Source organism: Bombina bombina, chromosome 2 (genome assembly GCF_027579735.1).
Source record: "Bombina bombina isolate aBomBom1 chromosome 2, aBomBom1.pri, whole genome shotgun sequence".
NCBI lineage: Eukaryota > Metazoa > Chordata > Amphibia > Anura > Bombinatoridae > Bombina > Bombina bombina.
In genome coordinates, this window is record NC_069500.1 from 904,162,942 (window position 1) to 904,180,489 (window position 17,548).

The 17,548-nt window shown below is 38.4% G+C and overlaps 1 protein-coding gene across 1 annotated transcript; it reads left to right on the plus strand.

Annotated features, from left to right (window-relative positions):
• Nucleotides 1–11,580: 11,580 nt before the first annotated feature.
• LOC128647365 (posterior protein-like) lies at nucleotides 11,581–13,260 on the plus strand. Its single transcript, XM_053700149.1, has one exon. It carries the CDS (start codon nucleotides 11,581–11,583, stop codon nucleotides 13,258–13,260), a length of 1,680 nt encoding a protein of 559 aa, XP_053556124.1.
• The last annotated feature ends 4,288 nt before the right edge of the window (nucleotides 13,261–17,548 follow it).

Sequence of the window (17,548 nt, forward strand, 5' to 3'; positions counted from 1 at the left end):
ATAACTATTGGGCCACTGATTTCACTATGAATATATAAAGGGTAGAGCCCCCTCCATGCCATGCAATTGTTTTTAGCCTGGCCCAATGTTTTTATGGGCACAGAAATTGATGCCAACCCTGGCATAGGTCACATAATTCTCATTTTTGAATAAGTAACAGATATTTTCAAAGGGTTAATAACCATTGGGCCACTGATTTCACTATGAATATATACAGGGTACATCCCTCTCCATGCCATGCAATTGTTTTTAGCCTGGCCCAATGGTGTTTTGGGCACAGAAATTGATGCCAACACTGGCATAGGTGCTCTAATTCTCATTTTTGAATAAGTAACAGATATTTTCAAAGGGTTAATAACCATTGGGCCACTGATTTCACTATGAATATATACAGGTTAGATCCCTCTCCATGCCATGCAATTGTTTTAAGCCTGGCCCAATGGTGTTTTTGGCACAGAAATTGATGACAACCCTGGCATAGGTGACATAATTCTCATTTTTGAATACGTAACAGATATTTTCAAAGGGTTAATAACCATTGGGCCACTAATTTCACTATAAATATACACAGGTTAGATCGCCCTCCATGACATGCAATTGTTTTTAGCCTGGCCCAATGGTGTTTTGGGCACAAAAATTGATGCCAACCCTGGCATAGGTGACATAATTCTCATTCTTGAATAAGTAACATATATTTTCAAAGGGTTAATAACCATTAAGCCACTGATTTCACTATGAATATATACAGGGTAGATCCCCCTCCATGCCATGCAATTGTTTTTAGCCTGGCCCAATGGTGTTTTGGGCACAGAAATTGATGCCAACACTGGCATAGGTGCTCTAATTCTCATTTTTGAATAAGTAACAGATATTTTCAAAGGGTTAATAACCATTGCACCACTGATTTCACTATGAATATATACAGGGTAGATCCCCCTCCATGCCATGCAATTGTTTTTAGCCTGGCCCAATGGTGTTTTTGGCACAGAAATTGATGCCAACCCTGCATAGGTGACATAATTCTCATTTTTTAATAAGTAACATATTTTCAAAGGGTTAATAACCATTGGGCCACTGATTTCACTATGAATATATACAGGGTAGATCCCCCTCAATGACATGCAATTGTTTTTAGCCTGGCCCAATGGTGTTTTTGGCACAGAAATTAATGCCAACCCTGGCATAGGTGATGTACTTCTCATTTTTGAATAACTAACATATATTTTCAAAGGATTAATAACCATTGGGCCACTGATTTCACTATAAATATACACAGGGTAGATCCCCCTCCATGACATGCAATTGTTTTTAGCCTGGCCCAATGGTGTTTTGGGCACAGAAATTGATGCCAACACTGGCATAGGTGCTCTAATTCTCATTTTTGAATAAGTAACAGATATTTTCAAAGGGTTAATAACCATTGGGCCACTGATTTCACTATGAATATATACAGGTTAGATCCCTCTCCATGCCATGCAATTGTTTTTAGCCTGGCCCAATGGTGTTTTTGGCACAGAAATTGATGACAACCCTGGCATAGGTGACATAATTCTCATTTTTGAATACGTAACAGATATTTTCAAAGGGTTAATAACCATTGGGCCACTGATTTAACTATAAATATATACAGGTTAGATCGCCCTCCATGACATGCAATTGTTTTTAGCCTGGCCCAATGGTGTTTTGGGCACAAAAATTGATGCCAACCCTGGCATAGGTGACATAATTCTCATTTTTGAATAAGTAACAGATATTTTCAAAGGGTTAATAACCATTGGGCCACTCATTTCACTATAAATATATACAGGTTAGATCTCCCTACATGACATGCAATTGTTTTTAGCCTGGCCCAATGGTGTTTTGGGCACAGAAATTGATGCCAACACTGATATAGGTGCTCTAATTCTCATTTTTTAATAAGTAACATATATTTTCAAAGGGTTAATGACCATTGGGCCACTGATTTCACTATGAATATATACAGGGTAGATCCCCCTCCATGCCATGCAATTGTTTTTAGCCTGGCCCAATGGTGTTTTGGGCACATAAATTGATGCCACCCTCCGGCATATGTGATCTAATTCTCATTTTTGAATAAGTAACATATATTTTCAAAGGGTTAATAACCATTGGGCCACTGATTTCACTATAAATATATACAGGTTAGATCTCCCTCCATGACATGCAATTGTTTTTAGCCTGGCCCAATTGTGTTTTGAGCACAACAATTGATGCCAACACTGGCTTAGGTGCTCTAATTTTCATTTTTTAATAAGTAAATCATATTTTCAAATGGTTAATGACCATTGGGCCACTTATTTTACTATGAATATATACAGGGTAGATCCCCCTCCATGACATGCAATTGTTTTTAACCTGGCCCAATGGTGTTTTGGGCACAGACATTGATGGCAACACTGGCATTTGTGCTGTAATTACCATTTTTCAATAAGTAACAGATATTTTCAAAGGGTTAATAACCATTCGGCAACTGATTTTACTATGAATATATACAGGGTAGATCTCCCTCCATGCCATGCAATTGTTTTTAGCCTGACCCAATTGGTGTTTTGGGCACAGAAATTGATGCCAACACTGGCATAGGTGCTCTAATTCTCATTTTTTAATAAGTAACAGATATTTTCAAAGGGTTAATAACCATTGGGCCACTGATTTCACTATGAATATTCATAGTGAAATCAGTGGCCCAATGGTTATTATCCCTTTGAAAATATCTGTTACTTATTCAAAAATGAGAATTATGTCACCTATGCCAGGGTTGGCATCAATTTCTGTGCCAAAAACTTCATTGGGCCAGGCTAAAAACAATTGCATGGCATGGAGGGGGATCTACCCTGTATATATTCATGGCGAAATCAGTGGCCCAATGGTTATTAACCCTTTGAAAATATATGTTACTTTTTTAAAAATGAGAATTATGTCACATATGCCAGGGTTGGCATCAATGTATGTGCCCAAAACACCATTGGGCCAGGCTAAAAACAATTGCATGGCATGGAGGGGGATCTACCCTGTATATATTCATAGTGAAATCAGTGGCCCAATGGTTATTAACATTTTGAAAATATCTGTTACTTATTAAAAAATGAGAATTAGAGCACCTATGCCAGTGTTGGCATCAATTTCTGTGCCCAAAACACCATTGGGCCAGGCTAAAAAAAATTGCATGTCATGGAGGGAGATCCAACCTGTATATATATTTATAGTGAAATCAGTGGCACAATAGTTATTAACCCTTTGAAAATATCTGTTACTTATTCAAAAATGAGAATTATGTCACCTATGCCAGGGTTGGCATCAATTTCTGTGCCAAAAACACCATTGGGCCAGGCTAAAAACAATTGCATGGCATGGGGGGGATCTACCCTGTATATATTCATAGTGAAATTAGTGGCCCAATGGTTATTAACCCTTTGAAAATATCTGTTACTTATTCAAAAATGGGAATTATGTCACCTATGCCAGTGTTGGCATCAATTTCTGTGCCCAAAACACCATTGGGCCAGGCTAAAAACAATTGCATGTCATGGAGGGAGATCTAACCTGTATATATTTATAGTGAAATCAGTGGCCCAATGGTTATTAACCCTTTGAAAATATCTGTTACTTATTCAAAAATGAGAATTATGCCACCTATGCCAGGGTTGGCATCAATTTCTGTGCCAAAAACACCACTGGGCCAGGCTAAAAACAATTGCATGGCATGGAGGGGATCTACCCTGTATATATTCATAGTGAAATCAGTGGCCCAATGGTTATTAACCCTTTGAAATATCTGTTACGTATTCAAAAATGAGAATTATGTCGCCTATGCCAGTGTTGGCATCAATTTCTGTGCCCAAAACACAATTGAGCCAGGCTAAAAACAATTGCATGGCATGGAGGGGGATCTACCCTGTATATATTCATAGTGAAGTCAGTGCTCCAATGGTTATTAACCCTTTGAAAATATATGTTACTTATTCAAAAATGAGAATTAGAGCACCTATGCCAGTGTTGGCATCAATTTCTGTGCCCAAAACACCATTGGGCCAGGCTAAAAACAATTGCATGTCATGGAGGAAGATCTATCCTGTATATATTTATAGTGAAATCAGTGGCCCAATGGTTATTAACCCTTTGAAAATATCTGTTACTTATTCAAAAATGAGAATTATGTCACCTATGCCAGGGTTGTCATCAATTTATGTGCCAAAAACACCATTGGGCCAGGCTAAAAACAATTGCATGGCATGGAGGGGGATCTACCCTGTATATATTCATAGTGAAATCAGTGGCCCAATGGTTATTAACCCTTTGAAAATATCTGTTACTTATTCAAAAATAAGAATTATGTCACCTATGCCAGGGTTGGCATCAATTTCTGTGCCAAAAACACCATTGGGCCAGGCTAAAAACAATTGCATGGCATGGAGGGGGATCTACCCTGTATATATTCATAGTGAAATCAGTGGCCCAATGGTTATTAACCCTTTGAAAATATCTGTTACTTATTCAAAAATAAGAATTATGTCACCTATGCCAGGGTTGGCATCAATTTCTGTGCCAAAAACACCATTGGGCCAGGCTAAAAACAATTGCATGGCATGGAGGGGGATCTACCCTGTATATATTCATAGTGAAATCAGTGGCCCAATGGTTATTAACCCTTTGAAAATATCTGTTACTTATTAAAAAATGAGAATTAGAGCACCTATGCCAGTGTTGGCATCAATTTCTGTGCCCAAAACACCATTGGGCCAGGCTAAAAACAATTGCATGGCATGGAGGGAGATCTACCCTGTATATATTGATAGTGAAATCAGTGGCCCAATAGTTATTAACCCTTTGAAAATATCTGTTACTTATTCAAGAATGAGAATTAGAGCACCTATGCCAGTGTTGGCATCAATTTATGTGCCCAAAACACCATTGGCCCAGGCTAAAAACAATTGCATGTCATGGAGGAAGATCTAACCTGTATATATGTATAGTGAAATCAGTGGCCCAATGGTTATTAACCCTTTGAAAATATCTGTTACTTATTCAAAAATGAGAATTATGTCACCTATGCCAGGGTTGTCATCAATTTATGTGCCAACAACACCATTGAGCCAGGCTAAAAACAATTGCATGGCATGGAGGGGGATCTACCCTGTATATATTCATAGTGAAATCAGTGGCCTAATGGTTATTAACCCTTTGAAAATATCTGTTACTTATTCAAGAATGAGAATTAGAGCACCTATGCCAGTGTTGGCATCAATTTCTGTGCCCAAAACACCATTGGGCCAGGCTAAAAACAATTGCATGTCATGGAGGAAGATCTAACCTGTATATATTTATAGTGAAATCAGTGGCCCAATGGTTATTAACCCTTTGAAAATATCTGTTACTTATTCAAGAATGAGAATTATGTCACCTATGCCAGGGTTGTCATCAATTTATGTGCCAAAAACACCATTGGGCCAGGCTAAAAACAATTGCATGGCATGGAGGGGGATCTACCCTGTATATATTCATAGTGAAAACAGTGGCCCAATGGTTATTAACCCTTTGAAAATATCTGTTACTTATTCAAAAATAAGAATTATGTCACCTATGCCAGGGTTGGCATCAATTTCTGTGCCAAAAACACCATTGGGCCAGGCTAAAAACAATTGCATGGCATGGAGGGGGATCTACCCTGTATATATTCATAGCGAAATCAGTGGCCCAATGGTTATTAACCCTTTGAAAATATCTGTTACTTATTCAAAAATGAGAATTAGAGCACCTATGCCAGTGTTGGCATCAATTTCTGTGCCCAAAACACCATTGGGCCAGGCTAAAAACAATTGCATGGCATGGAGGGAGATCTACCCTGTATATATTGATAGTGAAATCAGTGGCCCAATAGTTATTAACCCTTTGAAAATATATGTTACTTATTCAAGAATGAGAATTAGAGCACCTATGCCAGTGTTGGCATCAATTTCTGTGCCCAAAACACCATTGGGCCAGGCTAAAAACAATTGCATGTCATGGAGGAAGATCTAACCTGTATATATTTATAGTGAAATCAGTGGCCCAATGGTTATTAACCCTTTGAAAATATCTGTTACTTATTCAAAAATGAGAATTATGTCACCTATGCCAGGGTTGTCATCAATTTATGTGCCAACAACACCATTGAGCCAGGCTAAAAACAATTGCATGGCATGGAGGGGGATCTACCCTGTATATATTCATAGTGAAATCAGTGGCCTAATGGTTATTAACCCTTTGAAAATATCTGTTACTTATTCAAAAATAAGAATTATGTCACCTATGCCAGGGTTGGCATCAATTTCTGTGCCAAAAACACCATTGGGCCAGGCTAAAAACAATTGCATGGCATGGAGGGGGATCTACCCTGTATATATTCATAGCGAAATCAGTGGCCCAATGGTTATTAACCCTTTGAAAATATCTGTTACTTATTCAAAAATAAGAATTATGTCACCTATGTCAGGGTTGGCATCAATTTCTGTGCCAAAAACACCATTGAGCCAGGCTAAAAACAATTGCATGGCATGGAGGGGGATCTACCCTGTATATATTCATAGCGAAATCAGTGGCCCAATGGTTATTAACCCTTTGAAAATATCTGTTACTTATTCAAGAATGAGAATTAGAGCACCTATGCCAGTGTTGGCATCAATTTCTGTGCCCAAAACACCATTGGGCCAGGCTAAAAACAATTGCATGTCATGGAGGAAGATCTAACCTGTATATATTTATAGTGAAATCAGTGGCCCAATGGTTATTAACCCTTTGAAAATATCTGTTACTTATTCAAAAATGAGAATTATGTCACCTATGCCAGGGTTGTCATCAATTTATGTGCCAACAACACCATTGAGCCAGGCTAAAAACAATTGCATGGCATGGAGGGGGATCTACCCTGTATATATTCATAGTGAAATCAGTGGCCTAATGGTTATTAACCCTTTGAAAATATCTGTTACTTATTCAAGAATGAGAATTAGAGCACCTATGCCAGTGTTGGCATCAATTTCTGTGCCCAAAACACCATTGGGCCAGGCTAAAAACAATTGCATGTCATGGAGGAAGATCTAACCTGTATATATTTATAGTGAAATCAGTGGCCCAATGGTTATTAACCCTTTGAAAATATCTGTTACTTATTCAAGAATGAGAATTATGTCACCTATGCCAGGGTTGTCATCAATTTATGTGCCAAAAACACCATTGAGCCAGGCTAAAAACAATTGCATGGCATGGAGAGGGATGTACCCTGTATATATTCATAGTGAAATCAGTGGCCCAATAGTTTTTAACCCTTTGAAAATATCTGTTACTTATTCAAAATAGTAATATTTGTATTGGTGCCAACGTATGCCCTTTTTTCAAGCTTGTATATTCAATTGTTGTATAAAGGGATTCCACCTCTGTGTAACTACGTTATATGAATCATATTATTATTTAAATAAAACCTATATTTTTATTTTAAAGTCAAAATGAATAAGAAACCAACTTCCATGAATAAGAAACAGAATTTCACGAATAAGAAACCAACTTCCTTGTCGTTCCTAAACCTACAGTTCTTTCTCAGGACTTTAATTTATTATCCAATAACCTATAGGTACAGCACATTCCACCTTGCTCTCTGTACTTGAAGAATCCTCAGTGACACACTTAATTTTATCTCCTCATCACCTAACATTTGCCTGCGTGCTGTTCCCAGAGGTCCAGCAACTGCGTGCATTTCTCTGTAGCTTGTTTTCGGTTTAATTAGCAGCCTTTTCTATTTTAAGTGAGACTCTGTGACAGAGAATAAGGGAATAGAAAGGTCAAAATGAAATGTGCATAGGTGCATTCTAGTTTGAAATAGAAGCATTTTTGCAATATACTTCCATTAGCAAAAAATACTTCTAATAAAAGTTATTACTGTGTTTCTACAGCATATGCACATATAATTTAAAGTGAATGTAAAATTTGTGGAATGAGTGCCCGGTTTTTAAAATCTTATTAAAAACAGGGGCACTTTCATTCATCAAACGTTACATTTCACTGGTTTTAAAATTCTTACCTTTTCTTCTTGAAATCCGCTCCATCGCTTCCACCGCCCGTCGCAAGCCTCTTCATACGTCAGCAATGACGATTCCGGCATCCTCCAATCACGGCTTCCCCCCCCTGGGGGAATCATTGCCTAAAGCAACGCCGTGATTGGAGGAAGACCGGGATCATCATTTCTGACGTAGGAAGAGGCTTGCGACGGGCTGGGGAAGCGCTGGAGCGGCTTTCACGAAGAAAAGGCAAGTATTTTAACAAAACCAGTGAAATGTAAAGTTTGATGAATGAAGTGCCCCTGTTTTTAATAGGATTATTAAATACCAGGCACTGGATCATCAAAATTTACATTCACTTTAAAGTGATGGTAAATCCAAGCGTTTAACAAACACTAGGATTTACCATTACTAAAAATGCAGGGAACTTTAAGTAAGCAAAGATTTTAAAAAAGGGTGCTAAACTGAACCTTTCGGGAACCATTCCACAGCTCAAAACTCAGCGGCTCCGGCGGCCCATGGCACATCGATCTACCAATGAGGTGCCACTCGCAACTCTGAAAAATAGCCGTGCATGCATACAGAAACCTGTCAGTTTACACGCACAGCTATTGGTTCAGAGGTGCAAAGTCACCTCATTGAAGGAGATCGATTCACCCTGGGCGGCTGGAGCCGATTAGTTTAGCACTGTTCAACGTCACAGAAAGGGTGAGTTTAGCACCATTTTTTACATGGTTAATCACTTAAAGTCCACTTGATTTTAAGTGATGGTAAATCTTAGAGTTTGTTATACTGTGCACCAGTATTCAAAAACTATGCATGCTCATAGTTTGTGGTGTGCTTTGATTCTGAAGCTATAATTTGTGTCATACAAGCTACTGCTGACCCTCTGAGAAGGTGTGGTGTTTGAATACTGGTGCACGGGCCCTTACTAAAAGCATTTTTGCTCATGGAAGTATATTACAAAAATGCAACTATTTAAAATGAAAACAATTTAATTTTTGACCTGTCTATCCCTATAAGTCTGGAACGGCTGGCTAATACACGGGAGCACTTGGCAGGCTCAGCTTGGAGGAGAATAGAAGGGCGGGTATACTTCTATTATCAAATTTGTTTTGTTCTATTACCATCCTTTGTTGAAAAGGATACCTAGGTAGGCTCAGGAGCTGCTTATTGGTTGCTGCACATATATGTCTCATGCTATTAGCTCACCCAATGTGTTCAGCTAGCTCCCAGTAGTGCTTTTCTGCTTCTTTAACAAAGGATTCCAAGAGAATTAAGCAAATTAGATAATAGAAGTAAAGTGGAAATTTGTTTAAAATTGTATTCTCTATCTGAATCATGAAGGAAACATGATTCAACATAATTGAATCTCTATTTTAATCTCTTTTTAACCCCCCCCCCCAATATTTCAGACTTAGAAGCTTTTTGTAGTCATGGGCCTGTACCAGGGCTCTTAAATATTGTAATACATAGGAATAACTTTATAAAAAGTGCCCAATCCATAGCTGTAAGTGTCTGATAAATTAATTTAAATATACTTAACCTTAGACACTCATCCACAGATAGGGATATTTCACACCCTCCTACATTTATTAAAACAGCATATATTCTCTCATGGGAGAAATCTCTAAATTTTGTTAAACTGGTCTCAAGCAGTAACAAATACGAGAACAGCCTTACATTGGGCAAGATTTATTATGAGGCAAATGCTACGATTGGTTGCAGGTTCCTCCATTTGAGCCCACAACTGATATTTAAGAAGCAGCAGTTTAAACCCAACTGGAGTTGGTGGATGAAAATCACCCTGGATTCATTGGACCAGGGGGATTGACAAGCCCTACTTGCATGCAATTGGTCGTCTGAGGGTAGAGAGGCGGTATTGCAAGAGTGTTCCCTCGTGCAATGATAAATATGGGAACACATTCTCCCTACAATTTCTGATGATGCGGACAGGTTCACGTGAATCCTGTCGCTCGCAAATTGATAATTCTTGCCCACTGTGTTACATTATATGAGCTTTCTCTTAAAATTTTCTTTCTCAATGGCATTTTACACCTGTTGTATCATACTTTTCATTACAAGTTAACTTATTGCAAATTCAGTGTATCAAATGGAGGCCAATTCATCGTATCAAATGGAGGTCACAGGTGTCTCCTTGGAAGGATGTGTTGCTGTTGGGTAAAGATAATGAAAAACTGATATTGATCACCAACTCTTTGATGTGGAAACATCCTGGGTGAATGGACTCCCTGGAGGAAGATTGATCATCAACAACCCTTTTTAAGTGACCAATAAATGGCAATACACAAAGACATACAGATGGGAGATACACATTTGGAATGGGAATTTACAACTCCTTTGATGTACTATGGACTATAAACAAATTTGTGAACAACCATAAACAGACTCCATCAGGAAGTTTGGTGAAAACAGCTGCTTACATGGCTTGGGGGGAAGAGATGTATGAATGGGATAGAATGAATTTATACAGTATAAAAAGGGCTCATTTTTACACAGATTCACTCACTCATTTGCATACACACATACATAGACACTCACACACACAGAGACTTACACAGAAACCCTGTACCTTTTCACTTTATGGCTATGCTATCAACTTGCAGACAGCTATATCTATGAACTCCATATTATTTGTATTTTTGTATTTCTTTTTACCTAATTACATTGTATTTTATTTGTATTAATCTTGTATTGGCTGTTAAAAATAAACCAATTTTGCTTCAAGAATCAGCCTTGTCTCAATACAAAGACAATTGCAAATAACAGCTGAAGGCACACAAAGTCAGCAGATTCTACATTTGGCACCCCAGATGGGACGTGGATAAATCGCAAAAATCCACGTTATACCACTACTAAATCTGCTAAACTGAAGTATTGGAGCCTAAAGAAGTTTTCGTGGGTAAAGGAAATTCTCAAGTACTTAAGAATCATCTCCTGAGTGTGCAACTATCACGCTGGTTCGTGAGTGCTGCCAGATCCTGAGGTTTTTCTCCAGAGACAGCTGAGATCCTGTGAAATACATTATCGGTGAGCAGACGTGCATATCCGATGAGTATATGTTTAATTATTATTCTGCAAGTTCAAAATTTTTTGTTGTTGTTGTTTTCAAGTGCTGTGAATAGTTATTGAGCTGTTTAGTTGTTCAGTAGTTGCCGGCAGAGTAGGGCTGATCACCCTTGGTGACTGAAGTACCCCTAAGATCCAAAGGGAAAAACCAGACATCTCTGAGAGGTAATTAGTTGTGTATTGCTTCAATAGGAGATCCCTCTTGGCCCGGATCTAAGATCCAGATAGGATTAGTTTGAGGGGATACGGTCAGTCATAGGAAGGAGATAATTTCACTTATAAATTTGTTGAGTCTTAGTTTGTCTTTGGCTTTTTGTTTTATTTGGTGTGTGACTCCTTGGAAAAGATTGGTAGCTTAGCTGATATCAAGTCTTTTGTTGCTGTACAATAACAGTTTAATATACTTGTTGCATTTTGTGAATTGTGCTATATAGGAAGCATGGATATTGTTGAAAGGTACATTAAGAAGTATGCCTCTGCCACATACAAAACATGTGCAGATGATCCTTTAACTCATCAGTTTAAGGATGTTTTTGTTCAGTGTGATCAGCAAAATAATAAATCCAAGCATAGATTTTTGTCTAAAAAATCAGAAAAAGAGAAGCTTAGCAATGTTTTATCTATGTTGCTTAGAATGAAAGAGATTGCTGAGAAAAAGGAGTTTGAATGGTACACAGAGAGAGTGCAGCTTAGAGAGCAATTGGATAAACTTGAGCAGTCTATAACTGTTGCATCTGCCTCTGTCATGGAAAATGAATGTCAATGTGATGTGCTGAGTGAGGAAGTTGACAGGCTGACTGAATTCAATAGTGAACTGGAAGAAAGACTTGAAGAATGTGAGGAGAGGTGTATATTGAGAGAGCAACTAGTAAGCTCTATGGAAGAAAAAGAAATGCAGAGAGAACATGTTGTTGCATCACTTAAGGCAGAACTGTTAGAGTCTAAATCACAGCTTTTACATAAGGAACAATGTATTTTGTCTCTGAAAGCACAGGGGATACAAGATAAATGCAACCATTACAGTAGTAGTCTAGCACATGTGTGTCCTTTAGAAGTAAATGGTGCTGACAATCAAACTATAGATTTAGATGAACAGACCTCTAGCAACCCTGACAGTCCTTTGTTAACTTTAAACCAAATTCCCCCTATTCTAACTCCTCAAACAATAGGTAGCAGACAACGAATAGAATTCAGACACAAGACCCCTCAATCACTAACTAATCTGAATAGTGTTACTAACCCTGTGTCCCTCACAATACAAGACCGTACTAATCTGTGCCAAATTTTGGGTAAATTTGATACAAATGCATCACCAATAAGTTTATCTAATAAATTGGAGGCTGTAATCACACAGTACAATTTGGGAAATAAAGATGCATGTGCTTTACTTAGAGCGTGGTTGCCTTACCAGCTAGCCGCACAATTAAAAGCACCAGTGGGCACACACAGAGGTATAACAGCTGATTCAAACACAAACTGGGGAAATGTAGCTGAGAGAATAAAAGAATTGCAGCGCATCATGGGTGGTCGTGATGCTAGAGGTGCTAATGCATTAGAAAATTCTAGGTTAAAGAGAGGTGATGACCCAGTTTTGTTCTGTAATGATTATTTGTCACTATATAGAGCAACTTATAATTGCCCAAACATGTCTCATGATGACACAGATTTCTTATATTCAATGGCCAATAAATGTACTGCTGTAGATTATTCCATAAAAGTAGCTCTCAGAAATGCTAATTCATACCAGACATTTATAAATATACTTAAAGATTGGATTCAAGATACAAAAGATGACAAAACACACAGTAAAATTTCTGAGATTGTGAAAAATGAGGGTAAACCAAAATTTAATGGCAAATGTTATAAATGTGGGAATACAGGCCATATCATGAGAGATTGTAGATTACAAAAAAGATATAGTGATAACAAAAAAAACTCATACAGGCCAGAACACAAAAAAACAGAACACAATAATCAGAAACAAGAGAGAAGGGAGTTCCCTGATTCAAACCCATATGGCCCATTAATTAAAGAACTTGAGAAAATGAAAACAAAAATTGCAACACAACCTGAGGAGTATGAAACCCCTCTTCCAACCAACCCTTATAGAAAACAATAGGGATGTCAGGCCCCTGTCATGTCCCTAGTATGTCATCTGCAAAGGGATAAAGGTGGCAGGCCTAGTATCCAAGGTACGGTAGGGGGCCATTGTACACAAATTCTTGTAGATACTGGTGCAGCTGTTACACTAACTGACATTAAATTGACTACTGACCCTGACAGTGACCAAATATTCCTGAAAGGTTTTGGGGGGCAACTTGTACCATCAAAACACTCAGTGCCCGTAACAGTTAAAATAGGAGACCTATTGTTGAAACACAGCTTGTGGCTTTCCCCTACACATGAGGGAACAATTATAGGATCAGATTTGATGAGAGCACATGGTTTGGTTGTAGATCTGTGTAACTGGATTTTGTGGAAGGGATCTAGGTATAAAGGAAATGTACACATAATTACTGACAATTATGGCATAGCATCAGTTAAAATTCCTGATGCTCTTGATCCTCCTTCTTTGTTACAAACTGATGACAGTATTTTAGCTGATATCTTGTTGCAGCATGGGGATGTGTGGGCTGTGTCAAAATCAGAATGTGGCAGAGTTTCTAACATGATGGTAAAGGTAGAGGGTCCTGACCCCCCTCCACAAAAACAATACAAATTTCCCACTGAAGCTATACCACATATTGAGAAAACAATTGAAAACTTATTGTCACAAAATGTCATTAGAGAATGCCAGTCCTCTAATAATTCCCCATTGTGGCCAGTAAAAAAACCTAATGGTACATGGCGTCCCACAATTGATTTCAGAGCACTAAATAAATACACACCCCCAGTTACAAATGTTGTAGCAAAAATGCCTGATATGATGACATCACTAAAACCTACAAGTACAGTGTATAGTGTCCTAGATATTTCAAATGGATTTTTTGCCATTCCTGTACATCCAGACAGTCAATATAAATTTGCTTTCACATTCCAGAAAAAAACATTTACATTTTGTTCGCTCCCTCAAGGCTTTCATTCAAGTCCAACATATTTTCATAAATGTATGGCAGATATTCTTTCCCCTTTCTCTGAGCCAGACTGTCTTATCCAGTATGTGGATGATGTACTGCTTCAAACAGACACCAAGGAACAGCACTACACTCTACTGAGTGAATTGCTTGCATTAATACAAAATTCAGGCTTAAAATTAAATCCTGCTAAAGCTCAATTAATGAAAGACACAGTATCCTTTTTGGGTGTAATAGTCTCAAAGGGAGGGAGGACCCCTGATCCACACAAATGTGAGACTATTAGGAAATTACCACGACCAAATACAAAGACAGCACTGAGACAGTTTTTGGGAATGGCAGGCTTTTGTAGAGATTTCATAGAGGGTTTTGCAGAAAAGGCTCGCCCCTTGTATGACTTGTTAAAAGGTGAAAAAGGAGAAGCAGATCCTTTAGATTGGAATGAGTTACATGAACATGCATTCAATAAATTGAAAGTAGATCTGACACAAGCACCTGCTTTAAGTAATCCAGATTCCTGCTTACCATTTGCTTTACAAGTGCATGCATCATCTGTAGCAATTACGGCTGTGTTGCTACAACAGCGAAATGGAAAATGGGTACCAATTGGATATTTCTCAAGAGTACTTAGTCCAGTGGAGAAAGGATTTGATGACTGTGTTAGAAATTTGCTGTCAGTACATTGGGCAATCCTTGCAACAGAACATGTAGTGGGATTCTCTAACATAATTCTTCAGACACCACACACTCCTATTAAAATGCTTTTGGACCGTACACTAAGTGGAGTATCTTCACAGAGAGTAGCCAGATGGCTAGTGGACCTGACTTCCAGAAATATCACAGTGACACATAGCTCATCATACTGTATTCCACAGTTATTGCAATATGAAGGGGAGACACATGATTGTGGGGAAACACATAGAGCTCAAACACAAGAGATTTTTAGATTAACAGCACAAACTGATGATTTAAAAATTTGGGTGGATGGATCTAGGTACTGGGAAAGTGGGCGTTTCTATACAGGTTATGCTTTGTGGTGTCCCCAAACAAATGAGAAAATCCTGATAAAATGTCCTAGAGGTTTCTCAGCCCAGAGGGCAGAATTGGAAGCAGTCAGGGATGCTATTGTTCACTTCAGTGCAGGCCCCATCACAATTTATTCTGACAGTGCATATGTGACAAGGTCTCTTACTGAATACATGTCTCTATGGCACACAAGAGGATTTACTGATGCTTCAGGTAAAACCCTCACACATAGTTCAGTATTCAAAGACATTTGGGACAGAGCAAGTAGAGAACCGCAGAGGGTTGCAATAATTAAAGTAAAAGCACATCAGAAAGGAAATGATGAGAATACACTAGGAAATAACATGGTAGATTCTATGGCTAAAGAGGCTGCACTGGTGGGAGTTAAGTGGACTTCCTATTACCCTGAGGGAGAGCAGGCATGGGAGGAGCATGACTTAGCTGACAAAGATGAAAAAGAATGTTTAGTTACTGAATGCTTACCTGTGCTCAGAGCACAAGACCCTTGTTTAGCAGCAGAACAGGACAAAGATGCTAGGTTATTTAGCATAAAACAACAGATTGAAGGGCAGGTAACAGATACACCACAGTCATATGTATTACAAGATGGTTTGTTAATGAGAATAACACCAGAAGGTCTTAAATTTGCAGTGCCTAGCCAACATCAGAAAGATATAACCAAAGAGAATCACAGGTTAACAGGACATATGGGTACAGAAGGGACTTTGAAATACATTCAGACAAAATATTGGTGGGAGGAAATGAAAAATACTGTCAGTCAGGTAGTACAGGAATGCCTTATCTGTGCACAATTAAATCCCAGGCCTAAAGGTCAAAAGCCAGTTTTGTCCAGAGTACCTGTAGCTGATGGTCCATGGAATAACCTACAAATAGATTTTGTGGGGCCACTGCCTAGCACCCCAGGAGGATACAGATATTTACTTATGGTTGTAGATGTATTTTCTAAATGGGTAGAGGCTCTTCCTCTAAGGAAAGATTCAGCTTCAGCTACAGCTAAAGCTCTATGGGAACAAGTGTTCTCAAGGTGGGGATTTCCAAAAGTTTTAGAGTCAGATAGAGGGACACACTTCACTGGAAAAATAATGAAAGCACTCTGTGATATGCTAGGCGTAGAGCAAAGATTCCATGTCCCCTATCACCCCCAGTCATCGGGTATGGTTGAAAGAATGAACAGAACTCTAAAAGAGAGGCTAAAAAAGATGGTTCTTCAGTCAGGGAAACATTGGATCATCCACCTACCTGCTATACTGATGGCTATTAGGGGATCAACAGCTACAGCTACACAGCTTACCCCTTATCAGCTAATGACAGGTAGGACAATGAATCTCAGCCACCCTGCAGATCCAAAAATCAGTACCCCTTTGAAAGAATCAGCTGAAAAAGATAAGTTTCTAAAACAATTACAGGATCAGGTACAAAAATATTTACAGTTTGCAGCTTGTAATATGGCACCAAGAGAAAAAGAACAAGCAGGAAAACCCCCAATCAGCTTAAAAGTGGGAGATAAGGTAATGGTAAAGAATTTTGTACCAAAGTCTCCATGGGATTCAAATTGGGAGGGTCCCTTTTTAGTCACAATAACCCTTAGTGACCAAGTAGTCAAGGTTAAGCGTATCATTGACTCAGGAAGTAATAAGTGCTTGAAAAAGAGAGGGTTGGAAAAATGGGTGCATGTTGATCAATGCAAAAGATATAATGGATAAGACCTGATTCTGCTCTTGATTTTTTTCTTTCCAGGATCCATTATGGAGCGACAAAGACATAAAAACACCTGGAACCTGGATAAATGGACTCCAAATTTAATCATCCCTCTGATTGGAGCGTGTATAATTATCTTCCATGTTTATGGACCAAATAACAATGACAATCATAGTTATATAACAAATAACACCGGTAATATGATAGAAAATCAAGGTGTAGCAAGGAAAAGAACAGTGAGGTATATACATGAAATAGATGAACCACCACTGGGACATGAATTGGGATATTCAGTTACACATGGGTTGGAAATATATTTTTCATTTGGCAGGTTTCAACCAAATTCTACAAGAGGATTGCTGAAATTAACACATGGTACACAGATTGTACGATCTGATGATCTTCAACCTTATTTTGATCTTGTGATATATGTAAATTCTACAGGGTACTGGTTAGATGAGAAATCTATGTTACCAGATAAAAATATACCAAAGGGGAAACACAATGGGGTTTTTAATAGCAATTTAAAGGATGGTAAATTTGTGATTGAATGTGCTGTCCATTGGAAGGATCCCATTGATCCCATGA

Coding starts and splice junctions, on each gene's coding strand:
- LOC128647365 (XM_053700149.1), top strand. CDS start 11,581: ATGGATATTGTTGAAAGGTACATTAAGAAGTATGCCTCTGCCACATAC.